The sequence below is a fragment of the Amphiura filiformis genome, chromosome 13, assembly GCF_039555335.1.
Source record: "Amphiura filiformis chromosome 13, Afil_fr2py, whole genome shotgun sequence".
Taxonomy (NCBI): Eukaryota; Metazoa; Echinodermata; class Ophiuroidea; order Amphilepidida; family Amphiuridae; genus Amphiura; species Amphiura filiformis.
In genome coordinates this window covers 37,445,725-37,465,356 of record NC_092640.1, presented here as the reverse complement: position 1 = coordinate 37,465,356, position 19,632 = coordinate 37,445,725, and the positions used below count along the sequence as shown (strand labels likewise).

At 34.2% G+C, this 19,632-nt stretch overlaps 1 protein-coding gene across 1 annotated transcript in view; it reads right to left on the bottom strand.

Annotated features, from left to right (window-relative positions):
• Positions 1 to 7,119: 7,119 nt before the first annotated feature.
• LOC140167274 (amyloid-beta precursor protein-like) overlaps positions 7,120 to 19,632 on the bottom strand; it is a 35,539-nt gene continuing 23,026 nt past the window's right edge. The window contains exon 3 of the mRNA XM_072190608.1: positions 7,120 to 8,546. Within this exon, the coding sequence (XP_072046709.1) occupies positions 8,392 to 8,546 (155 nt within the window). The 3' untranslated portion in view covers positions 7,120 to 8,391. The remainder of the gene's footprint in view (positions 8,547 to 19,632) is intronic.

Here is a 19,632-nt window from a genome sequence, read left to right as displayed (position 1 = left end):
TTTCTTGTGACCTCACCTAGGGGTCCATGAAAGGTACCCCTGAGCCAAAGGAGAGCATAATCCAAGAGGGTGGGTGTACACTCAGTCTGTTTTGACATGGACTGACCGAAATGCATTTTTTAACTCTTCACTTAAACCTCCATCAATGTTTTGTTGTTGAAAAGGTTACAGAAAAGTTTAAAAAAAGGAAATGAAAATTTCATGTCACTTCCCGTTTTCCTTAATTCTAAACGTTTTAATATGCAAAGATCATGAATACGTTTTTAAACTGTTATTGTAAAATATTTTAGGCAAGCATTTTTGCAAAGTATTTTGTCAACATACAGTTAAATAACATTTTGTTAGAATGTTTTGCATCACGTTTTCATCTATGTTTTATGAATGTTATTAAAACGTTTTTATACCCTTTATATGACCTGACATTTAAACATTTTCTCTAAAACGTTGTATGTTTTCTGGGTATGTGGCTTGTATTCAATAAATGCATAACACAACAATGCTACTCGTTCCAACTCGTTATATTTTCATACCACTTACCAAAAAAAGAACTAGAAATAATAGAATGCAACAAAATGGTAACATTTTATTTTATTCCCTATGTTTCGTAATAGATTTCATTTTTCTTTAAAATTCAATTAATATATCCATCTCAAAATCAATTACATCACTACTTTCACATTAAGATTAGTCAAATCCTCTGCACTTGAACTTCACAATATATTCAACTATTACTTGACAACTGTGACACGCACTACACTTTTAAGAGATTTTGCGTAACAAAAACTGATTGAAGTAGCAATTGTAAGACGGCCCACCGGTTTCGAGTTGCATGAATCTCGGGTAATATGAAGCGGCATTACCATATGTCGCAGACCGCTACAAAAGTTCAAGAATCTATTCATTCAAAATAGATTTGAATAAAAGGAATAATTATTACAACCGTCATTCCACGTATAAAAAGGATATGTTAACGGTAATTGAAAGCTGAACTGTTTGTATCCGATATGGATAGCTTCTTATGTCTACGACGGCTGTTTTCAAAAAGAATCTATGCTAGGTTTTGAAGGGTAAAATATATTATTAACCCTTAACTTTATATCAGGGTGCCGTGGGTGGGTGGGTGGGATTGGGATTGGGGGTGGGGTAGTGGTGGTTACTCTTAACCTTTACCCCCACTGCAGTAGGCTTTAAACGCTTTATAAACGGTGTGTGGTGGTACAATCCCAAATAAATTCAATACAAAATACACTTTGCCAATGTTAACAATATTTGTATCCATTATCCTCACCCCACAATATATCATTCTCCATGTGACATCGTCATTTAATAGAAATAAATGGAAAATACTTTACGAGCGTACACTTAACACTATTACAGTTTTATTAATATATTTAAAGGGGCTCTCAGAGGTCTGCCAATCCCAAAGCACACTATTTTCTACATGTCATATCATTACGTTTTGTTACCTGGACTAGAGATTTGATTATGTCTCACCTCCTTTTTCAACCAAATCGACGGTAATAAACTCTTGTAGTGAGGGATCAACATTTAACCACAAATTTCCTCATGCAAAACTCACTTTCTGGGAACTGGGAACCAAATACCCCACAAGGTCATTTTTACGTAACTCATTGACCCTTTTGTGTTTATACTGCCTCTAGCTATAATGACATTCTTGTGATCTGGTCAACTCATTGACAGATACGAACCTTAGGAGGGAATTCAATTTTTGATCAATTCTCTCCAGGTAGTGAAACGTAATGTGTACTTTCACAAAAAGAGAGGCGTTAGGAATTTTGTGCAGATCCAGAAAGCGCGTGGTAGGGAATGTTAAAAACTGACGTAATATTGCAGTTTTCTTCATATTTGGTCTAAACTGGCCTCAAAAAGAAACTTATAATTTTTCACAAGGTCATATCTTAAAATCCTGTCTATAAAAATTAACAAAAATTACACACAGGATTACTTCAATACTCTACTCTAAACACATGTCAGTAACCAAGCAGTTGTCCAACTGTTGTTCCGTGTCAGTGCATTTTACTATTGTGTCAGTTTGACAACTGTTTGGTTACTGACCAGTGTTTAGAGTAGAGTATTGAAGTAATCCTGTGTGCAATTTTTGTTCATTTTTATGGAGAGGGTTTTAAGATATGACCTTGTGAAAAATGATATGTTTTCTTTTATAAGCCAGTTTATATCTCTAATAAGATAATGGGATTTTCTCAATTAATCAAATTTTCTAAGCAACTTCAGACAATTTTACAGACTAGTATGAAAGTCTCTTTAAGGGATCGGATAGCAACGCGCGTTTGCATAGTATTTTTGCGAGACGTGAGACGGTGAGAGAACATCAGATATATCGAATTTACATTATGAATACGAGGAATGTCCTTCTGATATCAAATAATTTTGAATTTTTGAAATTCGCGATATAATAAAAATTTTAGGGCAAATAATCAAAATTTGATATTTTTGATATTCAAAAGTCCTCGAAGTGTATATGTAGCTAGGATGAACAATCGTCCATCAGTTGAAAAATTTGACCTTTCGTATTGAAGATATACATATTTTTTAGGTGTTTTGGGGGGAAAATATATATATCTTCAATACGAAAGGTCAAACTTTTCAAATGATGGTCGGCTTTTCCTCCCAGCTACCTACACATTAAGTACATTTCATTAAAAAGTTAACTTTGAGGACTGTTAAATATCAAAAATATCAAAAATATTAAATTTTTAAAATTTGCCATAACATTTGAATTATATCGCAAATTAAAAAAATTCAAATTATTTGATATCAAAAGGACATTACTCGTATTCAGAATGCAATTCGATATGTCTAATGTGCTCTCAGGTCCCACAAAAAATACTGTGCAAACGTTTCTATCCGATCCCTTAACACTGAGAAAATTACAACTTTTTTCAACAACAATTATAATAGAAACACGTTAAACTTTTAACACTCATTTAACACCTTCACACTACTCTTATCATGTTCAAATATATTAATAATTGCAACACTTCCAAACACGTGTGCATTGGTATATGTTCAATTTGAATGGAAGTGTTCAACATTAAATGTGTGATTTACAATTCACATTACATCATATTTCACTACACTGTTTTCTTTTTGAAGGAACCACAAAAAAATTGCATGCTTATAATCAAGTTATATGCTCTGCGTGCTAGCGATAGGCTTCAACATAAAAGTCCTACGTTTTGAGATATTTTCTCAATTATATAAAAGTGATACTCCGGCAATCACAACATTATGCCTTAAGGGATCTGGAATGAGCGTTTTGAGCGTTTCGACAGTATTGTTTGTGGGACATGAAAGCACATCAATATTCTGAATACGAAGAATGTCTTTCTGATATCAAATAATGTTTATTTTTGAAATTCACGATATAATACAAATTTTATGGCAAATTATTAAAATTTGATATTTTTCACATTTTTGATATAATTTTTATAACAGTCCTTGAAGTAATTTTTATAAATCTAATGATATATTCTTAAAGTGTATGTAGGTGGGATGAAAAGCCGACGATCAATTGAAAATTTTGACCTTTCATATTGAAGATATATGGATTTTTTCCCCAAAAGACCTAATTCTTTTTGGTGTTTTGGGAAAAAAAATCATATCTTCAACACGAAAGGTCAACATTTTCAATTGATCGTCGGCTTTTCATCCCACCTACATACACTTTAAGTATAAATCATCAGATTTATAAAGTTTACTTCGAGTACTGTTAAATATCAAAAATATCAATTTTAATTATTTGCCTTAAAATGTGTATTACATTGCAAATTTCAAAAAATCAAAATTATTTGATATCAGAAGGACATTCTTCGTATTCAGAATGCAATTCGATATGTCTGATGTGCTCTAATGTCCCACAATAAATACTGTCCAAACGTTCATACCCCAGCCCTTAAGCATATGTTAGAAAAACAATTATCAAGCACGAATTACATGGTTTTATTAAAAACAAATTCATATAGACCACCCACAGTCGGCTCTCAACACGCGGTATTCAAAATTCCAGTGCCGAAATTTTCTAGGGCAATGACGTCATGGTTATTTGTGCTCAATTGTCATCAGTCTTCATTGTGTTACTGGGACGTCATTGCCACAGGCAATGTGCCCGGGAAATTTGAATATCTCGTGGTGAGAGACGGCTGTTTTTAATTGTTTTTAAGGTCAATAGGAGTTTGTTTTAAATAAGAACCACTGAACCAATTCATTTTAATGCATTTTTCAAAATTTGACAGCCTTTTACTCCTATCCTACCAAAACATGCCTTTTTAGCACTTTGATAGACTTTAAAGCCAAGTGTACCACCATTATAATATGAAATTGGTCAATATTTTTCTAACCTAATTTTTTGCTACTTGTAAATATTTACACATACATCCCAACTGACACATGTAATCATGCAGCCAAATTGGTTGTGTTTAGGTCAACATAGCAATTTCCGGTATAATGTCATAATTCACACATTAAATCCCCAACGAATTCTATGTTTATGATGTTAATAGGCTAAAATAGCCAATGGGATTTCCTTCACTTTACCTCGTTATTTGTTTAGGTAAAGTGGACAGAATCTTTTCCTGGCAGTTGTTATCATTAATATTATTTCAACATTTTGATAATGAATAAAAGAGATAACAAAAATTCAAATTTTAAAATCGATATTATAAATGTAAGGTAGCGTTATTACTCCTGTTTACGCGTTCCTATCCGTAACAACAGAGAAGTTGTAGCAACCTTTTGCAGATGTCGACACGAGTGTCGACAACTGAAACAAACCATTAACATGGGGGCGTTGTTTAAGCCTGGTGAGCAATGCATGTTAAGGTCCGTTCATACTACGCCGCAATTACTTTGCGATGCGGTTCGTTACCGATATATCGATTGCTTTTTACCTCAACTCGTCGCATTTCCAAGTTAAAATGTATTTAACTTTATTGCGATACCGCAGTGCAGTGTTTTGCAGTATGATGCAGTGTAGTAACGCACCGCATCGCAAAGCAATTGCGGCGTAGTATGAACAGACTTTTAGCTGGTTAAGGTGGCTTAACGAACCGTTTATCTAACATACGCAGCGAGTAAAATATGGTCTGCTTTAACCATTTATCTTACACAATCTCGAACAAAACTATGATTTTGTTTCAACCAATACTAATAGTTATATAATTGTTTTAGAGGAATGTAAAATGTCACAACGAATATTTTGGCTAAATATGGAAAAAAATCACTATTCTAATCTAAATACCATGTTTGAACTCAAGAATATCTTTATTAAGAACAAATATTATAAAATAGCTCGACAACCCCTATGATTCTATATTTTTATTATGTTTATAGGTTTCGCTAAAATAAGCTCAAGGGATGATGGAGATGATGGAATTACGAGTAGCCAAAATCACTCCAGTACTTTATTTGAATGTTTTAGTGCATCAGGAAAAAATCTGTTTGCATGGTTATGGAGGGGTTGATACACCCTTAAGATAAGAGTTAATGTTGTTTGAAAGTTACCGGTTTTTGGTATCCCTCATTTGTTTGTTGCCAATACCTGCCATTGTTTACAACACGAATTTCGATTAGCCAAAATCACCCCAGTGTTTATTTAAACGTTTTAGTACACCTGGTCCGGGAAAATATCTGCTAGCTAGGGTAGGGAGGTTTTAGTACACCCTTAAGACAAAGTTGAATGTTGTTTAAAAGTTACATTTTTGACACTCCTCATTTGTTTGTTGCCATTGTTTGTAACACTGCATATTTTCTATGTTTTACGAACAATATTTTTATTGGTCACTCTGGGTTGCATTATCCGTTTATCATCACCAACGCCCTCTATAGTTTGATTAACAATACAATTATTTCGTACGCGAAAATGCATTGCATAGGACAACTACGTCAAACTGTTTAATGCCGGAGTTTAAAGTTAAAATGTAGCGGCACACAAGATCATGCATCTTCATTAGCAAAGTTACGTGTGATTGTTACATCTATATAGATTGCCCTATGTCCAATGGCACAAAGCCGTATATGTCCATTAGCCCATGTGCAATCATGTAGGGATCAGAGGCCTTAAGACGTAACTCCATTGTTGATGAAAAAGAGATTCAACCTACTTTGTTAGTTAGTTCAGTATAAGCTTGTTAGCTATGGTTGTGTTTCTGGCTTCAAGCTCAAAATCACTCAATTTAAGGCAACATGTATAGATCTTCATACTATGTCACGTGTGCTTTAAATAATGCTACAATAAAAACAAAAAAATGAATAAATAAAAGACACTGCATACAGCCACAGAATAGTTATCCACCCGTTAAAGGCTTGGACAGCAACGTTTGGACAGTATTTTGTTGTGGGACATCAGACATTTCAAATTGCATTCTGAATACGAGGAATGTCCTTCTGATATCAAATAGTCGTCGCTATCCGAGCCCTTAAACATGTTAAAACATCCACATGCACGGACATGGTAATTTAGCTAAGAAACGAAAATCCTGATTGTCCACTTTTCCCTATACTTAGCGTGGTATGATCAACATGTGTACCTGTTAAATTACATATTGCGCCATGTATAAAATTGGACCAGGTGAAATTGGGGTGCTAGTCCGATGCGCCGCTAGTCCAAATTTCAAAAGCTCTCCGCTGGTCCGACACGTCGCTAGTCCGACTTCACAAAATTCATTACGGACTAGCGCATGCTTTTTCTTCGGACTAGCGCAGTGCACTAGCGGCGTGTCGGACTGGCGTAGTGTATTTTAGATTCGGACTACCGACGTGTCAGACTAAGAGCTCTATATGAGAGAGTAAAATATCATGTCTTGCCTGGCCGTCATCACGTTACACCCTTATTGATTTCCCTTTTCTTTTTAGTTGAACAAATTATTTTTAGTTTGTAACATTTTTGAGGTACACTGATGTATTGTTCTTCTGAACTCTATACAAATGCGTGAGAGATAATATGGACATACGTCCAGTCCACTGACCTCTACACATGGACAGCGATTGGCCGCCATATTGGTGAGGGCAAAAAAAACACACAAAAAAAACACCTTGTACATTGAAATTGAAATTGAAATTAAACATAAAAAATTCGCTGCCGGAAGTGTCGTAAAACAGTTCAAATCGTCCTCCAGAATACATGCAAAAGAATCAATATCATTCAACAGGTGATTGGTATTGTACTCACTGACCTCTGCCATATTGTGGAGGGCAGAAACCAATACTCAGTGGTTTCAATCGGCGACTATCCTATTACGTGCGAGCCCGCTATCCATGTGTAGAGGTCAGTGGCTGAACCCTAGTTCATTTAGATGACATCAATCATCATATCTGCTCCTAAGCCATACAATTCGTCATACGTTGGTTAAGTGACGTAATAAATCGGATTAACTACCATAGCAATAGGTGAAAACAATTTTGAATATATCCGCTGCACTAAAAGCAGGTTACACTCATCGCCGGTGTATGTCTGCAATCATAGATTGAATACAATACCGGTCTTTTCAAAGATATTAATCTGACAGGTGCGAGTGATCAGCATGATATGGTTCAATGCAGAGGTACCGCGTGAACGTACCTGTGCAGCGCGATATATTCAAAAATCGTTTTCACATAATTGCTATGATAGCTATTACATCACTTCGCCAGCGTATAGAAGTAATGATCTAACAGGATTAAAAGCCATAGATGAATACAATTTTGGATTGTTTTGCCCTGCATTACAAACAGGCTGCACTCATCACCTGTCATGTCTGTGTATGTGTGCAATCATAGATTAAATACAATTATACCGCTCTTTTTTTACTAATCGTACAGGTGTGAATGATGTCAGCATAATTTGAAATTTCTACAAAATTATGATCCAGGGGTCCATTTCACTAAACTTTGCGAAGCTTCGTAAGTCTCGAAATCATTCAAAACTTACGACGAGTCGTAAGTTCCATTTCACTAAACGTACTTACGAACGGTACCCTTCATTTGTAATAGGGATTTACAACAGGGACCCTTCGTAAATATTATGTCTAATATTGGGTATTCGTAACTTTACGAGCGGTTACTTGAGTTACGAAGGGTTAAAAGTTTAGTGAAATGGACCCCAGGTCTTTATGCCTACTAATGCGGGGCAATATATTCAAATATTGTAATCACCTAACACTATGGTAATGAATCCTGTTACATCACTACTTCTACGGCGAATTATGATTCTAAATAAACTGGTAAAGGAAATTAAGAAAAGAAACACTACATTGGTTGTATAAAGGCAACAATTGATATGTTATCACTTCATATTTTAGTTGAATAAATTATTAAAATCTTTTTCAATAAATAAGGTCTGCGCGACTCATTTCACGGAGACATCAAGGAAAAAAGTCAATTATCACTGCTATATCTAGAGGTATATCTTTTTGATGACGTCATCAATGTTTCCGATCTTGTAGGACTGTCATCTGATTGGATTGGTATCTTCGGCATCATATCAAATATCCAAGGTGGAATTTTCTTGGTTTTTGATCGAAATCTATGTGCTGGAAAGAAAAAGAGATAACAAGAAAATTTGTAAATTTACGAAGCATTTCTATTGCTATAAAATGCAATATTTTGTATAATATCCTTTAAAATGTTATGATATTAACGAATGAAATTGATTTAAACATATGAAATAATAACAGAATGTTGAAAAAATTCTACTCTAGTATTTCTAAGTTATATAGGACTATACGGAATGAAGCAGACAATACGCATTTCTGTATGTATCAGTATAATTTGTGAAGCGATCAAGTCGGAACTCGGAGATATTGATTTTGAGATATAGCCAAACAAAGGAGTATTTCCTTTTGTTTCCCTTGTTTTGGAAACTCTTTAATTGCTCATTTCTTTGGAACTGGTTGCTCAATTTCAATGGAGTTTTCTGCAAAATGCAGGTTTGTAAATGCTTTTTTACTATTCTATAAGAAACTGAAAATTTAATATTTTCGAGTTCCGACTGATTTTGCTTGATCGCATTACATTTGTTCAAGAAAATACCGACGTTGTATTCAATTAATGGGCTGGTTCGTTTCTAATTAAAGTATAATTATGTAACACAGCTATCTCGTATTCGACAGGTTATGATGATCAAATGCGGCTTCATCAAAAGCGCATGTCATTCATATCTGTATGACTTGACGAAAGCATATAAAGAACACCTACGCTCTATATTGTTTTTTTTTTATAATAAAAGTTGTCAATCAAAGTCGGGCTCATTAATGGGACCCCCATCTCATGTTGGACTTTGAAAATAGGCCAGGTCCATAGCCAGGAAGGGGGGGGTGCGAGCTGAGTCGCCCCAAAAATGGCCCATAAAGTCCCCTTTTTGACCCAAAAAGTCCCATTAGCGAAAACATAGAAGTTTTTTTTATGTCTTTTTGGTCCAAAAATGTCCAAATCCAGCCCCAGTCAGAGAAGGTCCAAATTTTGGACAAAAGGTCCACTTTTTCAAAATCAGCACCCCCTAAAATAAATCCTGGCTATGGGCCTGAAATAGGCATACGGAATACATTCAAAAAATTCTATCCAAATAGTACAGATTTGAAACGACCCAATTCTCAGTGCGATCTTGCATCGAATTTCGTCCAATTGGTCCTAGGATCGAGTACGTAATTTGGTGTTTAGAAAAGTGTTTTTAAAGTCTACGCAATGGTTTTACAGTGTATATTCTGCTCAATTTCATGACAAATAATTTGTAGGTTAACAAAGTTAGTGGCGAGGAAAGTTATGCGTCCTGGCCGAAGGCTTAAAAATTGTGTTAAAATACGTTATGCAATTATACTTTGTCAACATTTTTTCCAATGTTGTTGTAGTGTTGTTCCATATAAAACGTTTCAAAATGTTTTCATTTTCATTTAAACGTTATTAATACTCTACGGCCAAGTCCAAGTTTTGAGATATTTTCTTAAAATATGAAGAGCTATCTTAAGAACTACTGAACCAATTTGCTATTCTTGTTTTTTCTCCCTTTAATGCATTTTTAATGCTGATTCCAAATATCGTCATGAAAATGTACAATTCTGAAATTTTTGAATTCAAAAAATTTCCCGCGTGGAGAGAGTTAAATGCAAAAAGGCAAGGACGGAAATACAAAACCCTCACAGGATGTCGAAGCAGCATTATTTTTCTCAAAATCAAATAAAAAGCATGCATTTGGAGCTTTAATAGGTGGTAAAATATGGGACGAATTTTATCAGTGTCATATGTTTGGGGTCGGAGTACATGTATCACGTTAGATTCTTTAAAAGTACTAACCATGCATTTATCAGGTTCAGGGTATCAGGTTAATATTAAAGGAGGATTTCGTGATCCTAGCATCCTCTTTTTATGACATTTTTCAGTAGATATCCACGAAAAAAGGAAAAAAGCTTATTCCAATACTTTCAGTTGATTCCGATTGTGCGTTTGCGAGTTATGCATGATTATGTGTATTACACTGCTCCATAGACAATGCATTGTAATTTCGTTCTGGTATCCAGAACGAAATTCAAATTTTACGATATCTTCGCTAAACGAAATAATCTGCATGAAATTTTTTGTACATAAATATTATATAGCCAGAGGTTTCCAGTGATATAAAAATCTCAATTTTTTTGAGAAAAGTGGGGGGATGATGCTGTGGATCACGAAATGCCCTTTTAATGTCTTCATGAAGTATTTTTCTTCTAAATTCCATAAATTGCAATGATATGACGTTTAAATTACTACCACAAACAATTTACTGCAACTTTCAAATCTTGGGTTACATTGATTTAAATGTACGTTGTGACGTCAATATTTAGTCAATTGCTACAAATGAGGTGTCTTTTTTTGAGATGTTTAGATAAATTGCACATGTTACGCTGCAGGAACAGTCGCTGCAGGCTTCCCAGGACAAAACACAGCAACCGGCTTTATCCCTATGTATTAAATCCCAGCTTACATAATTTCTCCATATATGATGCGATCAAGCAAAATCAGTCGGAACTGGGAAATATTGATTTTGATATATAGCCAAACAAAGGAAATATTTCCTTTTGTTTGCTCTTGTTTTGAAAACTCTTTAATCGCTCAAATCTTTGGAACTGGTTGTTCAATTTCAATGGGGTTTCTGAAAAATGCAGCTTTGTAAATGATTTTTACTATCCTATAAGAAACTGAAAAGTTTCCGAGTTCCGACTGATTTTGCTTGATCACATTATGTACACCACATTTCTCAGGATGGGGGTGGGGGGGGGGTACTTTAATAGTGCACAACACATATGATTAATTACAACACAAAAACGTAAATCTTCTTTATAATTAAACGAACATGTTTATAATATGCAAAACATATTTAACTGAATGAAACTTGACTTTTATATAATGCAATTACCTGTCATTAACAGTGTTATATACAATTTACATATACTATAACAGCAACGTACTTGACACAAAGTGTATTGACGCAGTCATCGCCTAGTTCAGGGTTATATTATCTTATAAATTGGAAAACACTTCATCGAATCTCAACAGGAACATACAAGGGTACTCTACATTTGAATGTTTTAAACATTTAGATTATAACGGATCACTTAAAGTGCTGTTTTTAATTTGCAAAAACGTCAACTGTCTTGTCATTATTGTAGGTTGACGTATATTCTGTATGAAATATATACCGGGAATATACGAGGGCTGGTCAATAAGTTCCCGCAACTATGGTGTATCTCCGCTCATGCATGACTTGGATGACTGTTACTTACGCTAAATACAAGTTTGTACTTTTGTCTTTCAAAACAAATATGTATTAGCGATACTGAATACTTAATTAAGTAATGACATTAGCATAAACACAATAGTGTATGGGCACTGCCTGATTTATGGTGAAAAATAGTCAAGGAATTCTCGCGCCAAATTGAGGTATTGTTACATAATTCCAAATATCTTGAGAATAAAAGTATGGAATCTGGCGCGGTTTTTGCAACTTTTTAGACCGATAACATAGAAATGATGCTGTACTCTTTTTAGATCTATACCATTTTTATTAAAGAAAAGAGGTCGTGTTGAATATCCCCAATTTTGAGTAGGCTTTATCACCCATTGTTCTTTACATAATAAGAGATAGAAGGATTAATCGATGACAAAATTTAACAAATGGTACCTGGTTTGATTGGGTATCTACTGATTATTAAAAAGGGAGATCCCAGTGGCGAAATCACAAACATTTCTTTCTTAATGAACCTTTGTTTTCAAAAGGTCATGTTTTTGTAATCAAAGTAGCACACCATAGAGAGGCTCTGGATTGAATAAGAAATTTGAATTTCGAAAGGTTTATCTAATTCTAGCATAAGACTTGATATAGCAATTCACTCACCCAGCTACTGTTCCGCAAACCTTGTATTAGTCATATTTTTAGCGCTTTTTTGATGAAATTTTACTTTTTTCATACATTTTTGGTACTTTCAATCATGCGTACCATCAACGCATGTGCATATTTCTATTTTTTTTGCAACAAATTATATTGTCCTGACTATGATCTCTCATACCATTTCAATAATCATATTTGTTTTTGTTTTATTTTGGAGATAATTTTGATTATTTCTTCTACCGTGTGGGCTCTTTTCTCCCGATTTTCACACCATTTTTGTTTGTCGTTAAGGCCTATTTTTGGTGAAGTTCAAAGGCAGTCTCTTTCATTATCTGTTGACGGATACATTTCTTCTTTCACAATTATCAATTGAATATACTCAGATTACCTCATACCAAAAATAAGGCTTATAGATTGCTTTGGTCCTCACTTCTGCTTCTTTTTATTACACGTTCCTCAACTACAATTCAAATTTCCCGCCAATGTTGACAATTGTCAGTGCACATATGGCAATGACTTTATGCAAATGAGATTACGTAATTAAAGGTACTCTGATACTAATTTGTGTGTGTTTTGAAAGACAAAGGTACAAACTTTATTGATCGTAAGTAACAGTCATCTAAGTCATGCATGAGCGGAGATAAATAATGGTTGCGGGATATTATTGACCAACCCTCGTATATCATTAATTTGCCAATTAGCACGAGAAGGAAAATATATATCCAGGGAATCCAGAGTTGAATGTTAATGCTCTGCGTGCTAGCCATGCACTTCAACGGAAAAAGGTCAAGTTTTGAAATATTTTCTCAAAATATCAAGAGCTATCTTAAGAACTACTGAACCAATACTAGGCTTGTTTGTACTCATTTTAATGCATTTTCCATGCTGATTCCAAATATGGTCATAAAAATTTACATTTCTGAAATTTTTGAATTATGATTTTTAAAAAAAAACTTGTCGTCTGCAGTCGACACCCGCGTGAAGAGAATTAAAGATTTGCTAAAGATATAGTTATTTTTACTGAATGCCAATAAATCCGCAATTATTATATCTCACTTAATTAAGAAAATATATAACATAATTAATTAATTATCAATTAGGAAAAATTTAATTAAAATAAAGAAGACGGGAGAGACTCGATTTGAAAGCTATAAGACGTAAGTGTCGCCAAGTCTGATGTTTCGTACAATCTCAGTTTATACCAGTTTAAAATTAAAACACGTCACATCCAAACCCATCCCCTCACTCACAGAAGCCAAATAAAAGGAAAATACAGATACAAATAAGTTAAAAGAATTTCATTTGTGAACGAGGGGTGCCGGAACATCGGGTGATCTTGCTTGTCATATCAGAAAACAACGGCGCGAGCCTTCCTCCGTGGCTTTAAATTTGCAAGATCAAACTAGTGTGGGGTTACTAACAGCAAACACCAGCCTCCCAATAAATTAGCTATTTTTTCAAATCCCGAGTCTAAAAATAAAACGCATTTTATTCGAGAATGTTACATTTTTAAACTTTTCGATTTTCGGAATAGTTACAAACATCACTAGGATCTACAACATGTTCATCTATCAAGGCACAGTTCTATAACCCCAATATATTTGTACATTAATTGAATGACCTTTGAAAAATTTGGGTACAAAAACTCAAACTCTGCAACTTGAGGTCAACTTTTGCACTATGATTGTTTAACTGAGGTTATTGAACTATGCCATTGGGATGAGGCCATTGTGGTCAATAGTGCATTCAAAAGAATAGTTGCCCTATATTACTAGGATTCATTAAACGTACTCCATTCAATAGCGTAGTTCACAAACGTTCATTCAATAATCAAAGCGAATATTTTTTTCGCGAGTTGGAAGGTACGAATCTCCGTACCCAACATATTAAAAGTTCATTCTACGGGTGCACAAACATATTACGGGTCATAGAACTGTCTACTTGCGGACGAGTGTGTTTGAGATCTTCAAGTGTTGCAGCATTGGTTGCTTACTGTAAGATCATTAACATGCATAGCAAAAGTAAGGAACACTATTGAAAGCAAGTAATGAAACAATAACAAAAGTATGTGAACAAGGTAATTGACTGCTATACATGTATTTGGATTGACAGTTAGTATGGCTCATAGTAGGGCATACTAGCACCCTTCACCAAGTGATTTATCTCAAATTTAAATGAGTTCAGCATTAAGGAGTGTTCAGAAATACTTTGGTGGGGGGCTGGTAAAAAGGAGGGGGGCCAAAAAGTTTTGGACCTTAAAAGAGGGGGGACCAAAAAGTTTTAGGTGGTAGGAAAGGGGGGGACAAAAAAGTTTTCCTCTTCAAAACCCAAAATTTTCGCGCGCTTCGCGCGCATTGAGAGCCTCTATATCACTTTTAACATGGACAAGTTTGGGTTTCAGTGCTTTTGTTTGAAAAAAATGATGGCACTTAGTGTACACATATCTATTAATTATATAACATTAAAGATAATCAGCAACATGCAACATCTGGGTTGGTTTAAGAAATACTGGCACTTTTATCATAGAATTTTTTATCTCTTCAAAGTAGGCTACAAATATGAATATGTACCAATCTGATCAAAATACAACTAAATAAAGAAAATATTGCAAATAAATTGGATTTCTTTGCACGTAAACTGCACACTTCAGTTTACTATTTCTCATTGCAAAATTATTTTGTACACATAGGCCCATGGTTAAATTTACCATAGGGCAGAGTGGGCACAGGCCCAGGTACCACGGTCTTTAGGGGCCAAAACTGATACATGTGTACATTTGCGTGACCAAATTAATCTCACACTTGACCATTTTAGCTTTTTGCATAAATTAGTTCCAATTTTAACAATATTTGACCATTCAAGCTTCAATATGGCCAAATTTTTTGCGCGGATCGCGCATTTGTAAGGATCCATATCATGCTGATGTGCCTATGAACCTCCAAGTAAATCCTCTATTTCATTTATCCCTGTCAAATCAGATAAACACCCTGATTTGGGACAAATCTAAATTAAGTATAAAATGAAAATTTTCTTGTGTTGTGCTTGTATTTCATGCGCAATTGTCCCACTGGGAATGTTTCAAACATTTGTCTCCCTCAATGACCCAGATACCACACCACTTGAAACAACACTATTAAGTATGTTTGGTATATGATAATGGGGGGGGTCAAAAAAGTTTTGTCTGTCAACAGAGGGGGGTCAAAAAAAGTTTAGCGGTCCATCGAGGGGGGTCAAAAAAGTTTTTGAGGGAAAAATTTGAGTTAGACCAGCCCCGAGGGACCAAAGTATTAATGAACACTCCCTAAATGAATTTAAACGGCGGACCCTATTTCCAATTTGTTACACACAAACACACGACATAAATGTTTAAATTTATTCATTTTCACATCCTTTTCGCCAGCCCATACGCGGGGCTGGTATCTATTTCTGAGATGGGATTTGTGTACACTAAAGATTAGCTAAGATTATAGCCTTTTTCTATTGGTATGAATTATTTTTTTTACTTCTTGTAGTTAAAATGTTTATGATATCTGCTAATTCGATTGGCAAGGAAAAGAAAGTATGTTTTGCCATTTCAACGAACGAAAACGATTGAGTATTGCCAAAGTTATGTTTGAATTAATTATGACTTAAAAAGTTTAGGTTAGGCCTACACATATAAACATAAGCAATCAGCATATCAAAAAAAATGACATCGTCAACAATCAGTAATTTAATAGCAGGGAATGATGGAACAAGGTCATATCAGTGGACTACTGAGCATAGCATGATGTTTGGTTGCCTGTGAGTGCATAATTGATATGTTGATAACAGATCTAATAATGTTGTAGAATCAAAATCTTCATTATATGGACCACATTGAAGTCAAGGTAATTCTGTATCGTTTTATGGATAAAATTGACTCAAAATGTTATTGATGATATTATTGCTATCTTTAACATCAGTTTTGTCTTTTCAACGGGAAAAATCCGATGGAAAATAAAGTTTTTAGGGCTAGCTATAATATTGAACAATATATCCCATATTTTGACATGCACTTATAGAAAATAAATAAATTATTGTCTTACTTTATAAATTATAAATACTGTAAATGACACATAACTAAAGTGAGGCCACTTTCTATCTTTTTTTATTTGATTCATAAAATAATATAAAATCATTTTAAAATAAAATGTGCATGTAAGTTGAGTTTACATAGCGAATTAACTAACAACTGCAATGTATTTCTTGATTTTAATAATAAGCATGGGTAAAAAGCAGTAAAGACAGAAATACAGAACAATTTGGAGTAATGAATTAAAGAGTTGACAGGAGTTATAGGAGTTAATGCTTTTTGCTGTTTCAGTGTGCATGTTCTCACCATTGATGGTTTGGTGAACTGTCATGTAACATGGATGTAAGCGTGATCCTAAAAATGCCTTTCACGGTGACCCAAACTATTTACAAGACCTCTTCTGCATTGAGGCTGGCCTTCCCTTTTAAAGGGAATTTTTATTCTTTTAAAAGTGTTATTTATTCGTGGACTTTCATTCATTTGTTCATTCATTCATTCATTCATTCATTCATTCATTCATTCATTCATTCATTCATTCATTCGTTCGTTCGTTCGTTCGTTCGACCTTTATTTATTTATTCTTTTTTATTTCGTTCTTTCTTTCTTTCTTGCTTTCTTTCTTTCTTTCTTTCTTTCTTTCTTTCTTTCTTTCTTTCTTTCTTTCTTTCTTTCTTTCTTTCTTTCTTTCTTTCTTTCATTCTTTCTTTCATTAATTTATTTATTCGTTCGTTTACACATTCATTTATTCATTCATTCATGCATTCATTCATTCATTCAATCAGTCAGCCAGTCAGACAGTCCGACAGTCTGTCACTGTCAGTCAGTCCGTCAGTCAGTCAGTCAGTCAGTCAGTCAGTCAGTCAGTCAGTCAGTCAGTCAGTCAGTCAGTTAATTAGTCAGTCAGTTAGTCAGTCAGTCAGTCAGTCAATCAATCGGAAAGTCAGTCAGTCATTTTATTACATCATATTTTATTGAAAATATTAAAAGCTTACACGCACAAAAAATACAGATATTTACACATACATCCCAACTGACACATGTAATCATGCAGCCAAATCTCAACTTTTTTTGAGAAAAGTGGGGGGATGATGCTGTGGATCACGAAATGCCCTTTTAATGTCTTCATGAAGTATTTTTTTTCTAAATTCCATAAATTGCAATGATATGACGTTTAAATTACTACCCCAAACAATTTACTGCAACTTTCAAATCTTGGGTTACATTGATTTAAATGTACGATGTGACGTCAATACTTAGTCAATTGCTACAAGTGTCAAAATGTGCAGAAATAAATTCTGCTTCCAATGCATTTTTCAGATTTGTAATACAATTACCCGTTTTTGAATAATGGCCATTATTTAAGGGGGGTTAGTTACTTTTTTTGAGATGTTTAGGTAAATTGCACATTGCTGCAGGCTTCCCAGGACAAAACACAGCAACCGGCTTTATCCCTATGTATTAAATCCCAGCTTACATTATTCTCCATATGTGATGCGATCAAGCAAAATCATTTGGAACTGGGAAATATTGATTCTGATATATAACCAAACAAAGGAAATATTTCCTATTGTTTCCTCTTGTTTTAGAAACTCTTTAATTGCTCAAAACTTGGAACTGGTTGTTCAATTTCAATGCGGTTTCTGAAAAATACAGCTTTGTAAATGCTTTCTACTATCCTATAACATGAAAAAACGGAAAAGTTAATATTTCCGAGTTCCGACTGATTTTTCTTGATCACATCACATTATGTACACCACATTTCTCAGGATTGGGGTGGGGGTGGGGGGTACCATTATAGTGTATAACATATAACGTATGATTTATTAAAACACAAAAACATAAAGCTTCTTCATAATTAAACGAATATGTTTATAATATGCAAAACTGAATGAAACTTGAATTTTATAAAATGCAATTATCTGTCATTAACAGTGTTATATACAATTTACATGTACTATAACAGCAACGTACTTGACACTAAGTGTATTGACGCAGTCATTGCCTAGTTCAGGGTTATATTATCTTATAAATTGGAAAACACTTCATCGAATCTCAACAGGAACATACAAGGGTACTCTACATTTGAATGATTTAAACATTTAGATTATAACGGATCACTTAAAGTGCTGTTTTTAATTTGCAAAAACGTCAACTGTCTTGTCATTATTGTAGGTTGACGTATATTCTGTATGAAATATATACCGGGAATATATATCATTAACTTGCCAATTAGCACGAGAAGGAAAATATATATCCAGGGAATCCAGAGTTGAATGTTAATGCTCTGCGTGCTAGCCATGCACTTCAACGGAAAAAGGTCAAGTTTTGAAATATTTTCTCAAAATATCAAGAGCTATCTTAAGAACTACTGAACCAATACTAGGCTTGTTTGTACTCATTTTAATGCATTTTTCATGCTGATTTTAAATATGGTCATAAAAATTTACATTTCTGAAATTTTTTTAATTTTGATTTTTTTTTTAAACTTGTCGTCTGCAGTCGACACCCGCGTGAAGAGAATTAAAGATTTGCTAAAGATGTAGTTATATTTACTGAATGCCAATTAACCCGCCGTTATTATATCTCACTTAATTAAAAAAATAACAGAATTAATTAATTATCAATTAGGAAAAACTTAATTAAAATAAAGAAGACGGGAGAGACTAGGTTTGAAAGTTATAAGACGAATGTGTCGTCACGTCTGTTGTTTCGTAAAATATCAGTTTATACCAGTTTAAAATTAAAACACCTATCCAAACCCATCCCCTCACATACAGAAGCCAAATAAAAGGAAAATACACATACAAACAAGTTAAAAGAAATTCATTTGTGAACGAGGGGTGCCAGAACATCGGGTGATCTTACTTGTCATATCAGAAAACAACGGCGCGATCCTTCCTCCGTGGCTTTAAATTTGCTAGATTAAACTAGTGTGGGGTTACTAACAGCAAACACCAGCCTCTCAATAAATTTGCATTTTTTTTCAAATCCTGAGTCTAAAAATAAAACGCATTTTATTCGAGAATGTTGCATTTTGAAGCTTTTCGATTTTTGGAATAGTTACAGACATAACTAGGATCCACAACATGCTCATGTATCAAGGCACATTTCTATAACCCCAATATATTTGTACATTTAATTGAATGACCTTTGAACATTTGGGTACAAAAACTCAAACTCTGCAACTTGAGGTCAAATTTTGCAC